General features: G+C 34.1%; 2 protein-coding genes and 1 pseudogene across 4 annotated transcripts; 1 reads left to right on the plus strand and 2 right to left on the minus strand.

The window, feature by feature from the left end:
- Positions 1-4,491: 4,491 nt before the first annotated feature.
- LOC142618239 (clustered mitochondria protein-like) lies at positions 4,492-6,493 on the plus strand. 3 transcript variants are annotated; one of them, XM_075791145.1, is made up of 5 exons: positions 4,492-4,658; positions 4,827-4,917; positions 5,216-5,350; positions 5,694-5,792; positions 6,126-6,493. In XM_075791145.1, exons 1-5 carry the CDS (start codon positions 4,624-4,626, stop codon positions 6,132-6,134), a joined length of 369 nt encoding a protein of 122 aa, XP_075647260.1. In that variant the 5' UTR covers positions 4,492-4,623; the 3' UTR covers positions 6,135-6,493. The 3 variants fall into 3 exon arrangements, with proteins under 3 accessions (XP_075647260.1, XP_075647259.1, XP_075647261.1); XM_075791144.1 differs by having other exon boundaries at positions 5,694-6,493; XM_075791146.1 differs by lacking the exon at positions 5,694-5,792.
- Positions 6,494-6,935: 442 nt separating this feature from the next.
- LOC142620066 (protein FAR1-RELATED SEQUENCE 4-like) lies at positions 6,936-10,154 on the minus strand (annotated as a pseudogene).
- A 6,974-nt stretch (positions 10,155-17,128) lies between these two features.
- LOC142619974 (L-type lectin-domain containing receptor kinase VIII.2-like) lies at positions 17,129-19,636 on the minus strand. The gene has a single exon (XM_075793391.1). The coding sequence runs from the start codon at positions 19,471-19,473 to the stop codon at positions 17,461-17,463; it is 2,013 nt and encodes a 670-aa protein (XP_075649506.1). The 5' UTR covers positions 19,474-19,636; the 3' UTR covers positions 17,129-17,460.
- Between the last annotated feature and the right edge of the window lie 2,301 nt (positions 19,637-21,937).

Here is a 21,937-nt window from a genome sequence, read left to right on the forward strand (position 1 = left end):
CCCTTAAAAATAGGGGTATTCCTGTAGACAGTTCCTGCCGTGTGTGTGATGGGGAGGATGAATCCTCTTCCCACTATTTCCTCTTCTGTCTCTTTGCCAGAGCTACATGGCATGACACTTCTTTGGCTGTTCATACCTCTGATCTTAATTGTTACTCCATTCAACAATGGATTGGGAAGTTGTTGCAACATCATAAGGATATGATGCAGGATAATATGCACTACCTTCAAGCCGTTTTCACCACTCTTTGGACCATATGGTCTCACAGAAACCAAGTGGTTCATGAATGAAAACAACCTAATCCTTTAGAAGTCATACTAACTGCTCAATCTCTAATGTGCAGGTACAAAGAAGCCCATAGTTGCTGCTCCACATCCTCTCACAGTAGCACAGATCACAATAGGCCTGATCCGAAAATTGGAGGACCTTGGCAGCTCATCATCAAAGTTGCAGCAGATAGAGTGAAGAAATTCAACCGATCTGGGTTTGCCTATGAAGCCAAGAGCATGCAAGGAGATATTGTTATGCAGGGGATAGTTAGTTATACAGGGAAAGTAGTTTCAATAACCATCCAGGAAGCAATGATTGAGGCAGCTATCAAAGCTAGGAGCTTGGGATTTAGCCATATTTTGTTCCTTTGTGATAGTAGGAGAGCTGTTAATGTCACCAACAGGAAATGCACCCCCAGCTGGCAGGAGAGAGCTTTGTTGACAGACTCACACAATGTGTGTCCCAAGGGTTGTAATTAGTAATGTCAACAGCCTAGCTAAATTGGCAACCTCTATGCCAATCCAATGCTGTATGGTCAACTAGACCTTTTTGTAACTCTCTTTTCTTTCTGAATGGTATCAAAAAAAAAAAAAAAACTCATTGATGCACTATGTGGCATGAGGGCATCTCAGCATAATGGATGCGAGTGTGTACTAAGTTATGCACGTCGAGTGTTCTATGCTATATAATTGATTACGAGGAGTTTTGATTGTTCCAATCCATTATGTGCATTCTATGATTATTTTAAGTAATTTGTGTGTGTCTATATATATGATTGATAGTAGTGTTCTAGCCTTTAGTTAAACTATTTTACTTTTTGTCCATGAGACACCTTGGAAACGTTATAGACTGATAATGCAATGGATGAAACTTGAGACCTTTGAATTTATAACACGTCCTTTAAGTCCATTGAATCCACCATTTGATTGTCCGTGAAAGAACTATTCCAGTACACATTACTTATTAGCATTGTACAAAGCAACACAATTGATATATTCAAAACTAATTGTTACTCCTGCATCCTTACCATTGTCACCTTTACTCCCTTTTTTTATCCACTTAACAATTTGTGATTGAAAGAGAACAAAGGGGAAAAAAGATGTTTACTTGAAGGATCAAGAAGAGATAATCTATATCTATATATATCTAAAAACTGAAGAGTAGCATTTATTGTTGTTACGCTTCAGTTGAGCCACATTAGCGGCCACATCACCCACTTATTTCCAACCATTTTTCTCTTATTTTTTGACTCTTCTTCTTCTTATTGATTTTTTACCTTACTGTTACATTTCCTCCAACCTTTACCCCTTCCTTTTACGTTTTCATTTCTCTACTACTTTTAACCTTAATGTAACTCTTCCTTAATCCCTTCATCTTATCTCCATTCTCTTATTATAAATTTCCAATTTTCTCATTCTATAATATTTTCCCATACAAAAAAAGGTTATTTCTCTCTCTCTCTCAAATTTTTTTTGTGGATTTTTATTTTTATTTTTTATACCTCTACTTTATGTTGATGAAATTTTGTGTTCTTTAGAATTTTCCTTTGGGTTGATGCAATTTGGTTTTGTTTTCTTAAGTTGTTATTTTTTTTTCATTGTTAAATGTTATCATATTATATTATAAATATAATATATAAGAATATTGTGGGGGGTAAAAATTCCCGAATAAACATTTGGGCTTTGGCCTTTATTGACGGGTACCAGTTTGTTTTTTGATTAAGGCCTCCAGGCCCACAAGTCAGTCTGCACTGTAAATGTCCGAAGAGTTGTCCGAGGAGGAATGTCTCCTCGGACAGGCCCGTCAATGACCCCGGGACTTGCCAAGAAGGTTAAAGGCAAAATTCTGGAAAAACTGATGGGTAAGAGGATGATCCAAGCACTCTCTAGACACAAGGATGTGATAGAAATATCTAGGGAAAAGGCTGATGCCTCCACATTAAAGACCCTGCATCTACCTCCCTAGCCGTATTAATGGGGAAATGACCTCTGAACAATAGAATTCAACCCTCCTACTATTATTTAAAGACTTCAAGAAGGTGGTGGATGGGACAAGTATCTAAGGGAAAGATTTGTATGACATGTGGGTGAACAGTGAAGAGGAAGAAGTATATAAGGAGATGAGAGAGGAAAGAGAAAAGGATCAGCACTTTCTGCTGAGAAAAAAATAGGAACTTAGGACTGTAAACTTTGGCCTAGAAAGGGAATATTTTATACAAATCGTCCTCGGCTTACGTCCGAGGAGATCTATTTGTCATATTTGTTCATCATCTGCACAAATTGTAACGCTCTAGCCTGTTAATCGAACTTTCAACATCCCGAGCTTAGATTTCAAACCCATACTGTACAAATTTTATTGTATAAGGCTCATTGGACCTAAGCCCAACATTCATTTTTGGGTCCGGATACAATTGTGCACTTACAAATATAATTTTATTTTATTATATAGCATGACTTGGATAATTTGGTGTGACTATAATCACATCATCTTTCTATTTTCTCACTTACATGAATGGGCCATTAATTTAAAATATAAATAAATAAATATATATATATATGAGATGGGTTCAAGTTACACCTGGTGTAACTTTAAAGAGTTACACATTTTCTAAACCATTGAATTTAATTAGATCTAACGGTCAAAAAAATGCACTCGTTAATGCTAATATTCTGATAAGAATCTCATTTATTATCCTTATTTATAACATTCCATTCCTATCTCTATTCCCAAAAATAGGTATATTTTTCTCTCTGCTCTCTCTTTCTCATCCACTACACGTTTCTCTCTCCTCTATGGCTCTTCCACCTCCATTTTCATAAGCTTCCACCTCTACAGCCACATAGAATATGATGAATCAAAAACTTGAACTAATTAAACATAAGGTTGAAGTAAATTACTTAAAAATTGAAACTAACCTTTTGTAGAGAACAAATGAAGCGCATGCATGCACTGGAAAATATATATTCCTTGTTGAAATTCTTCAGAAGCTTTGGGCAAAATCTGTTTGGATTTTGTAGTTTATTAGAACTATTAAACCAAAATCTTTGATTTTCGCGAAAAAAATTAACAATTTTTTTTTTTCTGCTGAATAATTAACAAAAATTAAACTCAAATAACGTGGAGAGTGAAGATGGTTTTGAATATTCCAATATTATGGAGGTGGGTTGCAGTGTTTTTTTCTTTTTTGGTGTTGATGGTAGATTATGGGTTGCTAGTGGTTTCAGATGTGTGTAGTGCAGGCGGTGGTGGTGTTGTGGGATATATTATTTTGAGAAATGCTACGTCCACAATAATTTTACAACATTACTTACCTGTCACTGCCAAGTCACAAAACACAACTTAAATAATCTGACTAGGGAAAAGAAAACAAAAAGAAAATAAAATGAGAATACAAAACAAAGCAGATTTCGGTGAAGAGGGAAAGGAAGGGTTTTGTAAGAGGAAGAATCTTGCTCTCACACACCGGAGGCGGAGGTGGAGGTGGAGGTGGATACGGAGATGGAGACGGAGGCAAAGGGCAGAGGCACAGGCAGAGACGCTCACTTCTTCTCCCTGCCGTCGCACATCGTCGTCGCTTCTCTATCTTCCTCAAAATGGTGAGACCCACATATCTTTACCTTTCTCAGATTTTGTTTCTTATTGGAATATTGAGTTGTTATTGTAATAGAATTAGCAAATTCCAAGGTTGAATTGGAGTATATATTTTTATATTTTGTTAAAATTAATTAACGGAAAAAAATCCTGTGGGTGCAGTAGTTATGGCGGTTTCATTTAAGGAATTGTGTATTTACTTGGATTTGGGCATGAAACTATAAATCACATGTTTATGTTACTATCATCATGTAAGACCAGTTCAATTTCTGTTCGGTCTATATTATAATAAGAAATAGCTTGTGCCCTGAATTTCCTCTTAGTAATTTTCAGTATGTGGTTCTTTCTGTTTCTGTTCACAGGATGTAACGAAAGAAGGGAGGGATGAGAATGTTAAGGATTGTGCTTCTTCCCAAGCTGAAACTGAACCACATGAGGACATTCTTTTCAACCCTAATGTCTTAACTGAATTTAAGTTGTCTGGGAGTCAAGAGGCAAGTTTGAACCTATTAATATTGTTTGTCAAGATTATTGGATTCTAAATTTGCGAATTTTCAGCCAAAAAATAAAAAAAAAATGAAAAAATGAAAAGAAATATCTGATATGTTTTTTGGCCCTTTGCCTTCACCAGGAGATAGCAGAAGATGAAGAAAATGTAAGTGAGTTCATATCTTAGAAATGTTGCGCTTCCAAAGTGTGTACAAGATCTTTGCACGCTTGAAGTTTCACCTATGGATGGACAAACATTAACTGAAGCACTCCATGCTCATGGAATTGATGTTCGCTATATTGGAAAAGTAAGCGTTTGTGAATGCTTAAATATTGGCATATAACTATGGAAAATATATATAAATCAATGCCTGAATTGAAATTTATTGTTTGTGTTAAAGCTGTCATGTTCATAACCTTTATATCTTTCTGCAAATGATTGTATTACTTTTGACATGTCTGGAGCTTTGCTACAGGTGGCTGATTGATGGGACAAAACATTTACCTCATTTGTGGGATCTTTGTTTTAATGAGATTGTTGTTAGGTCTGCAAAGCACATCCTCAAGGTGGCAAGCATAATCTAAGCAGCTTCTACTTTATAAATGATTTTACAAAATGTATACATTGTTCCCATTAATTCCTCAGTTTCAAGGCAATAATTAGCAAAGAGGTATAGCATGTTACTATTTCATTTGTAATATGTGACATCTTTTTCCTGCCGTTGGTGTTAGAGATAGACACCATCAACTTTGCCTACAAGAGGGCGGTCTAGCATAACTTGCACACTTGCATGTGGAAACACATTTCCTGTTCACATCCACTCTTCCCTTTCTATCCTGATTAAACGGACTCCATCTTGAGCAGGATGTTTTGAGAGATATAGAGGATCATGATATTGCACCAGCTATAACACATTTCTTCAACTGCTTTTTTGGAAGTGTTCAAGCTGTTGGCTCAAAAGTTGCTGCCAACAATATGCAGTCCAGAACCCAGAAAAAGGTATGTGTCACATGGATCAATAGTTTCAAGATTTCTTTTTTTTTTTTTTTTTTGGTTGTTACTGCTTTTTAGCTTTGAGCTTTTTGTGAGCTAACTCTTGAGGCCATATGTTCCCTCAGTTTGTGGTCTGTCATTGTAATTGTCCAACAATCAAAGTAATTAAGTTGCATCTTTTTCTTCAGAAGAAAGTTTAAATTTTTTCTTGAAATATTAAATGATGTTTAGAATCTAAAATATTTACTAAATTAACTCAATTTTCTTAATGGAAATAGTAAAATGAAATTTTACTCTTGATGGAGAAATCTTGGCCCAAGGCTGTTCTTTATGTTTCATATTTTTTTAGGACCAAGGAGGCCATCAATCTTCAGGAAAGCCTTCTAAGGGGCAAGGAAGGTTTAAAGGTGGGGCGTCTGCAAGGAAGAATCAGTCGTCATTTATGAATGTTAGCTCAGAAACTCTATGGTCAGACATACAAGAATTTGCTAAACTCAAATATCAGATATCAGTTTTTATCAAGTCTCTATAAGGACACTGGATATTTCTAGAGGGTTGAAGGAGTCATTTCTTGCAAAAAGTATTTAAAATAAATTTTTTTTTTTGGGTTGCATTTGAGTAGATTTATTTCTGAGATTCTACCAATCACTTGGGATCTATTTCCTCTCATAATTTTTAATTGCTTTTGTGGACATGATACAGTTAGATATGTTGGAAACTATTGGTTAGAGTGTGAAGAAATTCTATTATGGTGTTGTTTAAAATGTATTTCCTTTTGTAGATCTCCTAAAGTATGGAAGCTCAAATTCTGGCTTTGGAAGGAAATGTTGCTACTATTAGCACCAATTCAAGTGGGGTTTTGTTCAAGATGTACTTCCTCTAGTGGATATCATAAAGCATGGATGCTTAAGTGCTGGCTTTGGAAAATGGAATGCAATACAGCCAAAGTTGCTATTTGCAATCATTTGATGTATTTGTTTATTTTGGGTGTTGATATATATTTTGGTCACCTATTGTGTTGTATACTTACCGTTTCTTTGTAATAAGAGTCTATATTAGTCATAGAATTAGTCTATTAGATTTTTTTTGTTAATTAGTTGTTATAATTTTAAGTGGATATTGTAAAACCAGTTGTGGTTAATAAAGTTCTAGAAGATTGTTTTTGTTTTGTTTTATTTTATTTTTTTCCTTTATTGTGATACGATATATATCATTTCTATGATAACTAACTACCACAACTATTGTTAAAGATGGGCAATACTAGCTATGATGCTTTTGTTTGGTTTCAAAATCTGTCACCTATCGTGGATCATCTTTGCACCTTAATAAAGAGAGATTATCTTGCAACAGACTTATGCTTTTTAATATTAGCCAACCTATGTTAGCAAAGGAGAAAGAAATTATGTAAAAATAGATGATGATGAAAAATGATTTGCATTTAAAAAGAACTTTTACATTAATGATCTAGAGTTAGAGAAGGTTCCAACCTTATTACAAAAGGTTGCCCAATGGGCTACATTATGAGAAAAAAATATTAACTGTCAAGTTCCCATGTTTAAACTATCTTATGACCCTATATATCATAAACAAACTAATTGCCCCTTCCATCTTCGTGTAATTTTGGATTTCCAACCTTTGTCACATCATTGGTACCAAACTTCCCAATAAAATTGCTTGGATGCTCATTTGACAAATCATAACATGCCTTCTGGAGTGGAGAATTATCCTAAAAGACAAAATGAAAACATTTAGTTTCACTATAGATTCTGCATTCTGAAAATATTTAGTTTAAAAATTATTTAAACATGATAAGTTATAATTCAAATTAAGTCTCATGAGTTCTTTAATTGTAAAGAGAACACTACAATATTTAGAAATAGACAAACAATTAACCCTATACTAAAAAAAAAAAAAATCAGAAACACATAAAAATAGCAAAGTATATAAGTACATGCCTGAGATGTGTTTTCATGGTAACTAAATGGTTGCATTCCAACCACTTGTCTAATCATACTTGACTGAAATGGCGAGTTTCCTCCTTGTAGCATATTTGGCAGCCCATAATATGGACTCATCCCGATGATATTAGGAGGGCAATTAATTTTTGGCCACATGAGGGATTCTTCATTACTCTCTTTACCAATCTGTTGTGACTGTTGTAGTTCCAACTCCTACATTATGTACAATATAAAATTCAATAAACTTAAACGATTAAACCAAATCTTAATTTCCTTGTGATACAAAATAAAGATTCCTACATTTAAGTTAAAACTCTTTTGTACTCCAAGCACACTCAATCCCGTAGTAGGGGTTGTACAAGACACATTCTCAACCTTTGTAGTTATCTACAAAATGTAAACAATAATAGTTAGTAAATACTATAAACAATTATTAATTTAAAATCAACAAGAAATATACTAAAACCTTCTTTTTCTTGAATTCATTTCTCTTACTTTGGTTTTCTTTTTCTTTTTTCCTTTCCTCCTTTTTTCTAACAACTTTTTCAACTATTAACTGCTTCCTTTTAGATGGCAGTCGTCCCTTTTGTCTAACCACTACTAGATCAAGTATGTTTTTAGTCTTTTTAGAAATTGCAAGATCATCTCCACATGAGGTTGAATCTGCAGGAATACCTATTGAAATTTTATTTTGATTAAGTAAAGAAAAGTGCAATCCTAATACACAAGTAGGCACAAAAATGATGCAAAATAAAATAATAAGACAAAAAAAAAAATCAACTAACAATTAATACCTGCAGAAATGAGTTCATTACTTCCACAAACAAGTTTTTCTTGTTTGAACTCTTCTTTTAATTCAAGAATTCGTGCCACCACCTTCTCACACTTATCTTTAGAATCTACTGCCAAGTCTACCACCTCATTGAAGACTTTGTACATCTTATCAAAGCGTTGTGTTTCAGGTTTGACAAGCCAATTGTCATAGTTGATGCGAACTTTGGTGTGGCTCCTCTTAATATTTTTGCTCCATCTTTTCAAGATATACTTGTTTGGTACTTGATCAATCTTCAGGTGAAAGAGCACCGTAATTTGATGCCTACACAATATTCCCCTAAATTCAAAAAATCGGCAATTACAATTTACTTCATTGGTATCCTTGTTAAAATAAACAAGGAAGGTTGCATGCTGGGAATTTTCTCCAAATGCTCCATCTTCACGTATTTCATATTCTGAAATAACACCATCTTCCTTACATGAAGAAAAATTACAACAAACCTTCCCTAGCAACTCTTTTCGAAACTCTTTATATTTTGTTGTTGTGTAAACACTTTGAAATTGTTTCTCTATAGCATAATGAGTAAAACATGGTATGGATGATTGAAATGAATTGAAATCTTCAGTATTTTCATTTACCACATTTTTTGCCAAAGCCTTATCATATAGTTCTACAAATTCTTGCAAGGTTGTTTGATGATGTACATACCCATCAAAGAATGCATTTATGCTTTCACTCTGCTGTGTGGTTGACATTCCTGCTTAGAATGTATCCTTCACAAAGGCAGGCACCCAATAAAACATTTCATTATACAACTCAAGTAACCATTCATTGATTTCAAGATGATATTTTTCAATGAACCTACCCCACCTTTCTTCAAATTCTTCTTTTGTTAAGGAATCATAAACAACATTTTTCAAACAAAATTTGATTGATTTATATTCTCTGTATCCTTTAAATTTTTTAGGCATCTTTTTCAAGATATGCCACAAGCACCATCGGTGTCGTGCTTTTGGAAAAACAATCGCTATTTCTTTTTTCATAGGCTTGTCTTGATCTGTAATTATTGCACTAGGAGGAACTCCAGACATACATATAAGCCAAGACTCAAATAGCCATCTAAATGTATTTGTATCTTCACCTGAAATCAATCCACATCCTAGCAATATCGATTGTCCATGATGGTTTACTCCAACAAAAGGAGCAAATGGCATGCTCTAAATGTTAACCAAGTACGTCGTGTCAAATCTAACCACACCACCAAATTCTTTAAATGCTTCCCTACTTCTTGCGTCTGCCCAAAATACATTCTTTAATCGACCATCTTCAGTAAAATCCATCGTATAAAAGAAGTTAGAATTGTTGGCTTAAATTTTTAAAAAGTACTTATTCATTGCTACAACATCTCCTTCCCCGAGCTCTAAACGCTTGACTTTATCCATGTGGTTTCTACAATCTTTCTCTAGAAATGGCAAGTTTTCATGCCCCCCTACCTCAACCACCAATGAATTGAAATTCTTGTTCATATAAATACCAGCTTTAGCATTCAACTCAAGTTATCTTTTCACATGTGGTTTTAATACTCTGTTGCATTTATAAAATCGGGTTTTGCTTGGACTTAATCCATGGTTATGGTCAAGTTCCATGGATTTCAATATCCACCCATCTAAGCATCGAATCACATTAAAATGAGCTTTACAACCTGTTTTCGATTGTGGCTGTGCTTTAAGTGAGTTGCTAGCTTTAATCTGTTGCTTTCCAGCACGATTACAAGCTACAGTAAAAGACTCCACCTCCCCATCAATTCCCTTTCTAGATGTTCTTTTAGCCACTGCAAAACCCTTTTTATTACCATACCTTGTAAAATATTCCATGATATCATCAATGGAACCAAACAACATTCCTACACAGGATCCTCCACTTTATCTTCTACCTTTCTTGTTTCCTCTTTTTCATTCTCAACATTATCTTCATTCAACTCATTATTTTTCAGATCCACTGTATCCTTCATTTTATTATCACTATTGTGCTCATTCAACTCTACAAGCCTAGAATCACTTGTTATTTCTTCTTCCATGTGTCTGCAATATACATTATATAATGCACAGTATTTTAAAACAAAGTTTGAAAATGGAATTTTTTTTTATAAAAAAAAACACCTACTACTAGTCTCTACCTGTAATAAGCGTAAAGTACAGTACTGACTCACAGCAGGATTTTCAAGTTTAGCAATTACCTGAAACATTCAAGATGAAATAAGTCAATAGATTCTCATAATCAAATATAACGCAAAAAATGGGGGGCATATAACACAAGAAATGTAAAAGTCTCTCATGCTGTGTGATGGTTAAATTAGTGAGATCAATGATAATAATTAGTTAATGTGGTAAAGGAAGTAAAGTCTAATCAAATAGAAGGATTAAGTAAGATTTTTAAGTTTTGTTAATGAAAACAAACAAAATAAGAGTAAAAGTGCATCACAAATACTTCCTATGAATCCTGAGAGCATTAGATTTAACACAAAGTATCAAAGATGACTATCAAGTGGACATTACTATGTGTAAAGCATTCAGATGTTGGCAACTTTCAAATGACTTGATTCAAGTGAGATGTGAAAGTAGTATGGAAGGGTATAAAGTAAAAAGATTATGGTTATGCATCACAAAGTCTCCAAGCATAGAATTAATCAATCTTGTCATTAGTGGATCTAAGTTATTTTAAAATTTTATTATAGACGTGTTTTTAACTTTTTCCCCACAAAACACTTTTTTTCTATTACAAAATCCCTTTGCCCCGTAAATTGCTTGGTTGAAATAATTTAGAAGCAACCTGATGTACTTGAAGCAACCTTAAAAACAAAACAACAAACAAGAAGTATTTTTTTTTTCCCTGAGTACAAACAACGGAGAATTGTTACTTTGCAAAGTATGAAGAGTAATTGAACACTAATTCAATCAAGTGGTAGGACATTTCAATGAGATAGTAACTAAGGCCAAAGTATGTATTCAGAGTTTCAGATATGAAGTAGATACAACAAATAATATATGCTTCTAATAGATTGAGAGCATTAGATTTAACACATTAGCTATCAAGGCCAATCAGACTAGTGTATTCCATATTACTGCCCCTCAATTATCTTGACTTCTCAACTAATATACGCAAACGCATTATTTGTAGAACAAAATTTCATTTAAACAGGAAAAAAAATTATTATCCCTTTCAACTGTGAAACTACAAACAAATCCTGAGAACTTTTCGCATGAATCTCGTGGCTCATGCCTATGAATCCTTCCATGAATCTCCTTTCCAGCTATTGCATCAACTAAACTAGCACAAGCAAATAAAGCATAACCATCAATTTGAAACAATTCAAGGCGTCATCAAGATTTCTGTCAGGCATTGTATCAAACACTTTGCGAGCATCGTTTACAATCACAACTCAGTATTCCAATAAGAAACAAAATCTGAGAAAGGTAAAGATATGTGGGTCTCATCGTTTTGAGGAAGATAGAGAAGCGACGACGATGTGCGACGGCAGGGAGAAGAAGTGAGCGTCTCTGCCTCTGCCCTCTGCCTCCGTCTCTGCCTCCGTCTCCGTCTCCGTCTCCGCCTCCAATGTGTGAGAGCAAGATTCTTCCTCCTACAAAACCCTTTCTTTCCCTCCTCACCGAAATCTGCTTTGTTTTGAATTCTCATCTTATTTTATTTTTGTTTTCTTTTCCAAGTCAGATTTTTGTTTTCTTTTTCCTAGTCAGATTATTTAAGTTGTGTTTTGTGACTTGGCAATGACAGGTAAGCAATGTTGTAAAAATGTTGTAAAATTGTTGTGGACGTAGCATTTCTCTATTATTTTATTGTGTAAAAATATTATTTTAATAAAAAGGTAAAATAATAGAGTTTTGGGATGTTGGGTGTATTGTAAAATGGTATTGTATAAGTGATAAAATAGCTTTTTGGGATGGTAAAATAGGATATGATGAAATTTCCAACTGTGGATGCTCTTATGGTTATATATATAGAATTGAATGGAAGATTCGTGTGAAACAATTTGGGCTTTAAAGATTAGTACACCTGGGTCAACAAAGTCAGGCGTCGTTGATATTTGTGATTATTGGTCGATTTAAGCAGATTTATTCCCAAAGCTTCTTGAAGAATTTCAATAAGGAATATATATTCTCCAGTGCATGCATGTGCTTCATTTGTATTCTACAAAATGTTAGATTCAATTTTTAAGTTATTTACTTTAGCCTTATGTTTAATTACTTTGAGTTTTTGATTCATCAGATTTTATATGGCTGTGGAACTTTATGAAAATGGAGGTGGAAGAGCAATGGAGGAGAGAGAAACGTGTAGTGGATGAGAAAGAGAGAGTAGAGAGAAAAATATACCTATTTTTGGGATTAGACATACGTGTGGAATGTTATAAATAAGGATAATAAATGAGATCCTTATCAGAATATTAACATTAATGAGTACATTTTTTTGACCATTGGATCTAATTAAATCCAATGGTTTAGAAAAGGTGTAACAAGCTCCTCCTTCTGGTAATGTTTCTGACAATGTCTTGATTAATTTAATTGATAATCAAATGTCTCTTGTTAAACATATGATGCTCCCAAAATAGTTTACGAAAGTCAAAATTGTTGTTTCACATGATTATGCTTTTCATACTATTGCTATGATTGATTCCGGTGCTGATGTAAATTGTATCCGGGAAAACTTGATTCCTTCCAAATATTTTGGAATATATATATATATATATATATATATATATATATGTTTTGCTCAAATTTGATAGTGTTAGTGGAACTTTCATTAGTTTATTATGTTTAATATGGATTAGAATTGTGGGCACTGAAAGTGGAAATGGAGGCACATACACCTTTATTTATTTATTTTTGCTGGAAAATACTGTTCAGTGACAATGACAGTGACATAATAGGAAATGTAAATGTAATAAATTCGAATATAAGGGTGCCTTTTTTGAGATTTACTTTACCTCAAGGTGGAACAAAATGGACCAAAGTGCCTGCATTTGCTGGAAGTGTTTCTCACTATGTGGTCTAGGATGTTGGATTAACAGGCCAGCTCCCCTCCTCTGTTCCAGCAAGCTCAAAAAATATCTTAAAACACCCCTTCCTCTCCCAAACTCTCTGGAACAAACCTAAAGTAAGATTGACGTTGTTTTTCTTGTTGAAGGAGATCAAGAGCCATCAGAAATTCATAGGACAATCCAATAAGACAACCCAATAGGCATGGATTACATGAATCAATTAAGAAATTATTGTATGTTTAGTCATAATTAAATCAATATTTGAGTTTCTTTTCTGTCTTTTGGAGGCTGTTGGGTACCGCAGAAGAGAATGGAGTCCTTTTTTATTTTTAAATTTTCACATATATGTTAAGTTGGGGTCAATGCGAGTTTGTGCTCACCTAAAATATATTACTATATTATTTAGTATTAGGGCATGATATCAAGCCAGATCGAAACACAAATACCCATTGCACTTTCTAATAAGAAATAGGAGTGATTTGTTTGTCTCCCCACAATATATCACTTTTATTTTTTTTCTTCACCTATATGTTTTCTTAAAAATCAAATAAAATTTAATTAAAATCTTCCTTCTTCTTTTTTTTTTATTTTTTTTGAAATTAATCTTCCTTTTTTTAGATCATGCCTTTTATGTTAATAAATCTTCTTTTCATAACATGCCTTTTAGGTTACTAAGGGAAAAAATTGTTGGGAAGTATGAAAAAAAATGTTTATGAAGTAAATAAAGGAGCTTAATATAGTGAATAATTATTAAAATAGTGGGAGAAATAGGAATGCTTTTTTTGCCTCCCAAAATGTAGCACTTTTTTTTTTCTTTACCTATACATTTTTTTAGAGTAATGCTAGAGATGCAAACTTTTTTTTACAAATTTTTTTACAAATTCCTGATGTGATGAGTGGTTATTGGTAAATAAAAAAGTGATATTAATGGTGGATTTAAATGAAAACCAATAAGAAGTTGATCACATCATCATTTTGAAAAAATATTGTAAAATAATTTGTGGTCGTAGAATTACTCTTTTTTTAAAATCAAATCAAGCTTTACTTAAATCTTCCTTTTTTATTTTTATTTTTTTATATATAAATCATGCCACTGTTGATGAATCATTATATTTTTTATAATACTATTTTGAGTTAATACGATTTGGTATTGTGTGTTTTCAGTTCTCTCTCTCTCTCTCTCTCTCTCTCTCTCTCTCTCTCTCTCTTATATAGCTTTTGTTTGCTTTTTGTTTGACATAATACTTAGTTATTTTGAAAGTTAGAATTTGAATTTATATCAAAATACAATCTAGCTATGTTTTTGAATGTGTTTGTTAACTATTTGAGTAATATCATATGTAATTTTGTGATAAGTTTTGATTATCATGGTAATCTCCTTTAAAAGAATGATAAAATTGAATGATATATTTGAAATTTAAAGAGTTTAGTTGTAAAAAGAAAAAAAAAAAAAAAACATACCATAACATAATTTGGAAACATATGGACCACTTCAAAAAAGAATAATATTAATCAAACACACCAAAAATATTAAAACGATATATTTGTAAAGATGGATAGATGAAAAATGATTTTAGAAATTGTTTAATTTGTAGGAAGAACAAATTATCTTCCACAAAATTTAAATAACAATTTATACATTATACCACAATTACAAAATATTTATTTATTCCCACGCATCGCGTGAGTCTGCGACTAGTAATTATTAAGAGTAAGGGTGTGCATTAAACTCACCAATTTAAAAACCACCCAACTCAACTTGACCTAATACGTTGTGTTGTAATGTTCTAGAGCCGCATGACATTACTAGGTTGGTCATGACACCATTTTGCATTACCCAATAATAGTGCTAGTCACATTTGTGCTATACTACAAAAGGAATAGTCAAGTTACATTTAGAGCTTATCATAATCGAATATATAGCTCATTTTGATCTAGTAAACATTCAATGTAAAACTCATCAGACAAATATAATATACAATTATTCAATCCAATCCACACAATTTGAGGTATCATATTTTGGGTTTTGATTGACAAACTTTTCGACCCAAATAACCTAACCCAATCCACACTATTAATAATTTGAAAAAACAGATAATTTTATTTTTTTTGGTTTTTGATACTTAATTTAAATTTGTTATTTTGATTTATTTTTAAAATTTAGGATTTGGTTTTAATGAAGTTGGAATGTTAATGGTATAGTAATAATTTATTGAGTATTAAACTTAAGTAGTTGGATAAAAATAAAATTTTTTATTAGTCCTTAAAAAAAACCAACTTGACAACCCAATCAAATTTGATCCCTGGGCTTAGGTTGGGCTGGTTTTAAACCTACCATGAGTTGAGTTGCGTTGTAAAATTTTCAATATGAGAAAATCAGATTGGGTTGAAAATACCGCAAGCCCAAACTTAACCCAACACATGGTCCCTCCTAACACACATAGTGGTTAAGGGGGAGGGGGTGACAGAGAAGGGAAAAAAAAGAATTATGATTTTTCTAAAACTCATATAAGGTAATAATAAAATATAAAATTTTAATATATGTATTTATTTATATTTATTTCTTTTTTATCTACCCTGGTTAAGTGGCGGGGGGAAATAAGAAAATAAAAAAGAACAGCTCCTATTTCCAACCTTCAGTGAGATGGTTTAACTTGAATCTTTCAGAACAAATTTGTACAAGTACTTTTGGGTGAGTAAAATGTTGGGTACATAATGGAAATTTAACAGAACAGTGATGAACTTTCAAGCTAGTCATTTGCTAAAGAAGAAGACATTGGTTAGGGAAGCTTCGATGGTTATGTAAAAAACAAATCTAGTGGAGAAAATGGAAAATAATAGAGCTATGGTGCATAGAGGTTTTAGGTGGGAAATCTACCTAAGACTTGGTAGTAGACCTGCAAGCTAGTTGTCCTCTTGTGTTGGCTGAAGAGATTTGTGTTAGGGCAACAATCCCAAGATGTAGACATATGTGACAGATTTAATAGCCTCAAATGTTATATTTAGAGTTTGGTTGTTGTGTTTGGTTATGTGAGGATGCATGCATCCAAAACATTTTGTATTTTCTCCCACAATACCTACCAGTCGGTTAATTATTTCCATCCTTATCAAACAACATCAGACAAAACAGTGGGGGTCCTAAACTATAGATCATTATAATCTTTAATGATGTGATGCCTTCCAAACCTCCAAAAATCTTACTCTAACAATTATTGCTAAGAAGAATATCCATAATAATGCCAATTTCACTCCGGTAGGTAATGAGTTATGCACACGGCTCTTAACTTAAGCTGCGTGTTAATTTATTCAATGATTGTTTTTTTTTTTATACAATTCAATGATTGTTTAAAGAAACTAATCTTTCATTAGACAATTTACCTGAAGTGTTCTAGCACATTTACCAATTTCGTGTACAACATAATGTTGTTCTTTATAAGTCTATTACATAATGAGTCTTTGAGCAAACCATATATACCTTTTCCTAGGCCTATTGCGGTGGCAAGACAATAGGCCAACATATATATGATCCACACCAATTTTCAGACAAGATAGGTACGGTTGCAGGTGTATATCATAATTTGCAGGCTGTATGCAATTTGTTAAATTACCGATTATCCAAAAAGTTTAAGCTATTGTTTTTTTTTTTTTTTTGAGAATAAAAAAGTTTAAGCTATTGGGATATGATAAATTTAATCATTTAACCACATAATTCTAATACTTCCTCTCACATGTGGGCCGAAACTATCTTTTAATAGGTGAGGCCTAATACGTGAAAATTTAAATGGGAGGTAAAGTGGATAAGACAAGGATTAAACTCGAGATCTTATGCTATGATATGATGTTAAATTATCGATTGTCCCAAAAGCTTGTGTGATTAAATGATTAAATTTATCATATCCTAATAATTTAAGTTTTTGGGACAATTGGTAATTTAACATAATTTAAGGATTTGTTAAAATTGGTTGTATTGTGCAAAGCACATGTTACTTCTCCTTGTCTAGAAAATCAAGCAAAATCGCTTCATATCAAACCAATAATTAAATAATTACATTGATACTCACTTGCATGAATCAACATTTTAACACAATTCCCAAACGATCTGTTATCTTTTCAACTTCAAAGCTCAATTTAAGAAAAAGCATTGATATTCCCTAATCTTGAACCTATGATACAAATGCATTATCATCTTCTACACTTGAAAACATAATGGCTTCAATGAAAATACACACATTTCTGAATTGTAAGATGCCTGCCTCTGCCTCATTTAGGACAAAATTAAGACTATCTATCAAGCCCTGAAACTGTGAATCAACCCCATGGCAATGTGACTTCACTTGAAAGAAGCACAAGAATAGCCGCTGCAAAGACCGGTGGCGCTGTTGTAGGGAAACAAAGCAATAGGCCTACTTTGTGGCAGCTCAGGAATTGGACCCTCCATGGTCAGAAACTCAACCACCTCCTCCATACATGGCCTGCCTTTAGCCTCATTTAGCGTACAAAGCAACCCAATTTCCAAAACCCGAATTGCTTGCTTCAAGTTGATTACTGTTCCCATTCTTCCATCCACCACCTTCACTTTCTCATCAATTTCATGCATTCTCCAAGCAAAATCCAACAGGTCCCTCTCTTTCTGATCCATCTCTGAGTCCAACCTCTTCCTCCCAGCAATTACTTCCAACACAAAGACGCCAAATTCAAACACATCAGCTTTTTGACTCACTGCTGATTCGAATTGTTTTGAATCATTCCCAGACAGCACAAAACCAAAATCCCCTAATACTGCTCTGAAACAAACATCAAGAAACACACTAGTAGTTTTCATATTCTTATGTGCTAGTTGCTTGGAGTGTAAGAAACAAAGTGCTTCAGCCACATCTTTCACAACCTTGAATCTCCGAGTCCATGGTAAAACACCAACCCCAAATAGCCATTTATCAAGGCTTCCATTGGTAAAGAAATCATACACAACCATTACCTGGCGATTATCTTGACACCAACCCCTGATAGGCAACAAATTTGGATGACGAATTCTGCTGATAGAACCAATTTCCTTCATCAAACGCCGCCTATCTAAACCCTGCGAGTTCAGAAACTGAGCTGAGAACCGCTTCACAGCCACCTGACAGCCATTGGAGAGCTTCCCTCTATAGTAAACACCTCTTGAATCATTACCCAATATATCTAATTCGCTAAAACACCGAGTTGCAGAGGAAATCTCAGCAACAGTGAACCAGCGAGGCTTATTTGGAGGCCTTGGTCGTTCTTTTTTCTCAGACAACAAGATACTAAGATTGTGTGATTTATCACGTTTACGCTTACTATTAAGGAACAAACTGAGCAGAACAGCTAGAATTAAAGCTACCACAGCCATAAAAATCAAGAAGCTGCCTGATGGTTCTGCACGAGCTTTCCTAGTCCCAGAACCACCCTCGACAAGGATCTTGCCCTCACATGTTTCTGTTGAAGGAATACGAAGAAAGGCTTGGCTTGTGGACGTGAAATTCCATGACAAGACGTTGTGGATTTGAGTCAAATTGCCTGTGGAAGCTGAAAATCCTATAAACATGTATTCATTGAGAAACGGTGAGAGATCAAGTTGCTCAGAGAAGATTGGCTTTGTTGGGTAATCTTCATGTTTTGATCCTAAACGAATTTCCATCCAACGACGTGGACCATCGTAGGTGATCCAAGCTCGATGAACCAAACTATCGTTTAGGACAATACCAACATCGGACACATTGATTGTTCTGGTGGAAATGATGCTTCCTAAGTTGATCCCCACATGGTTGTCATTAGGATCTGCAAATCCAGGACTTCGATGAGTGTCAAACTCCACTGCCACTGCTTTGTAGTCATCCTCACAAGCATCGTTAAGCATGGCAAGCCAAGGTCCATGCCTTCCCACAGTGAATTCATCTGGGACAATGATGAAAGCAAGGCCACTACCACCATGGCCAGTACTATCAGAACTAAGGTGGGTAGCATTGTTAACTTGAAAAGCAAAGGTGGTTTCGAAGGAAGCTGGAGTTTTGGTGTGAGGATCAAGGAGTCGAATAGGAGAGGAGTAAAGGGCTCGACCTGCTTGGTCTTTAAGATCAACTGCTTTTGATTCATCAGGGATTTGAAGAGCACCCTTTTCGTTTGAGAACTTGGCACTGCCTAAGAGCCTGACATCATGGAAAATTCTGGGGTCTTTATTGAAGTTGAAATCCAGGAAAGACAGGTGCTTGGTTACGTTGATTACAGGCCCAAGGCTAAGTTTCTTGTCATGACTAGCTGAATCAACAAAAACTGGGATGACGATGAATAAACATAACAACCATGAGCTATGACAGAAAGCCATTATTGAAGATAAAAAGGAGGATGAGATTCTGAAATTCTCTAAAAATGTTGTTCAATTTTGGTGGTGTACTGGTGTAGGTAATGGTGGTGGGAAAGCTACTAGTAGAAAGGCTTATAAGGGAGAATTGGACAAGTGTTGGTTTCAAGTACGTGGCTAAACAAGAGTCCTTGGGTTATGAGCACCTGTTAATAATGATATGATGATGTTTATTTATGATTACTTGTGATTATCATCATAAATTGTATGACTGTACGTGAATGAGAAAAATACAATGTTAATTAAAGATATATAATAAGGTAGACCCCAACTGATGTGGAATCTTTTGTCTTGTCACATTTTAATGGGGTCATGATTTGGGTCCTTTCATGTGCTTGGATTAATTGTCTTGTTATTTCAGCTGAAAAATAAAATTGTCTTGTGGGGTACAATTAGGGTAATGTTTGGTGCATACTGATTTCTACGTCTTCTTCCTATAGGATCTCCAAGTTGGCCCTGTTGTAACTTGTATCATGAAGACGACATTGCTAGGTTTTGTGACTCAAACGAAAATGAAGGGACACATCAGATTAAGGTTTCTTCTTATCACAAAGTAAGATGTTTACTGTCTATCGTATCCTTCCACTCATGAGTAATGCAATAAATACAAACTGTTGATGTGTTAAATTTTTACCCTTTTTGTATAAGTTCACAATTAATATCACTTTTTTTTTTTTTGATTTCTACGTCTTCTTTCTTCTTCCTATAGGATCCCCAAGTTGGCTCTTTTGTTAACTTGTATCTATGAAGACGGCATTGCGAGGCTTTGTGACCCAAATGAAAATGAAGGGACACATCAAATTCAGAATTCTTCTTGTCACAAAGTAAGATGTTTACTATTTATCTGTATCCTTCCACTCACAAGTAATGCTACGGGTATAGACACATCAGATCAAAGATTCTTCTTATCACAAAGTAAGATGTTTATTATTTATCTATATCAGTCCACTCATGAGTAATGCTATTGCAGGTACAAATTGTTGATGTGACAAAAAATTATTGGTTTTTATATGGACCCACTATTAATATCACATTTTAAATTATTAATAATCATCCAACATATCACAGTTTGTAAAATAGTTGGTGACTTTAGCATTTTCATCCACACATTATTGCATTGTAATTAAGCAAGGCTCTGAATTTAACCATTTCCCAAATGAATAGCAAAATTGTTCTCTCTCTCTCTCTCTCATTATAAATTCATACAACTAGATCCATCCAGCCATGTATTTGTTAAATTTAACAAAGTGAAACTTGTTATATGCTATCCATCCATTTCAATTCTCATAATAATGAAAGGTTGAGACTTCAGATTATAAAAACTGAAAGAGATAGAATTAGAAGCATTGGAAAGTATATTTCTGAAATGAATTTCAGTAAAAGGATACCTTTGAGCATTAGACCAATCGAAGATATGGCGATTTGGATTAAAATTCAAAGGGGTGTTAACAGTCAAACGTGCATAGCCGTATACTACATTGGTATGGAAAAAAAAGCTGCAGTGGGTGTACGGAAATTGCTTTTGGCGTAAGCATGGGCAATTACAAGCACCTAATAAGATAATATTTCACATGGAAGGCGACCAAAGATATCCTAAAGCACCTAATAAGATAAAATAGTTCGCATGAAGAGCAATATATATTTTTTTTAATAAGGGTTCTTTTAGTACGTATCACAAACAAACTAAAAAATTTACAACTTTCGTAACACCTCTCCTATGTAGACGGTAATTAACTGCTTATTATTTTTATATTTACCCACTATTTTTTATCCACAAATCACCATTAGCCACATGAAAAGTTGTGGCAAATATTGTGTAATTTTTTTGTCATATTAGTTTTTTTGCTTTGATAAACACATGAAGAGAAATCTACTTGCTTGCAAAGAGGATACTTCCAAACAACACTGTGGTATTGAAGAGAAGAATGTCACACGCACTATGAAAAGGCCAACGTGCGGTGAAGGTGTGGGGCAGCAGCCACTCCATAAAAGCAAGCAGCACCATTATTATATGGACCAGTGAAAGTCTAGGGGCACAACAAAAGACCTTGCGTAAGACGTACTGAAATGACCAGAGGAACATGACAAGTATGGCATGAAATGAAAATATGGAACGTGAGAAATCAATGCTAGGAGGACAACGAAAGGACCCACAGGTTATAGCGCAAAGCCACAAACAGCAATGGGGTAGATATGTTAATAAAGAAGTTGCAGAGAACTTAAACCAAACCATCACACAAGAAGAACGCGCTGGAATTGAGGTGGTAATTATATGTATGACATGAAGTAAAGTAATGCACGGAGAAGCCGAATGTATGTTGGAATTGAGGTGGTAAATATATAGACGCAAATGGAGAGATCACAGCAGCAGTAAGCTAAAAGATAAGCATGATTCCGGATGCAGAAGAGGTTGCCTCAAGAGTCAAGA

This window comes from Castanea sativa, chromosome 12, assembly GCF_040712315.1.
Source record: "Castanea sativa cultivar Marrone di Chiusa Pesio chromosome 12, ASM4071231v1".
Taxonomy (NCBI): Eukaryota; Viridiplantae; Streptophyta; class Magnoliopsida; order Fagales; family Fagaceae; genus Castanea; species Castanea sativa.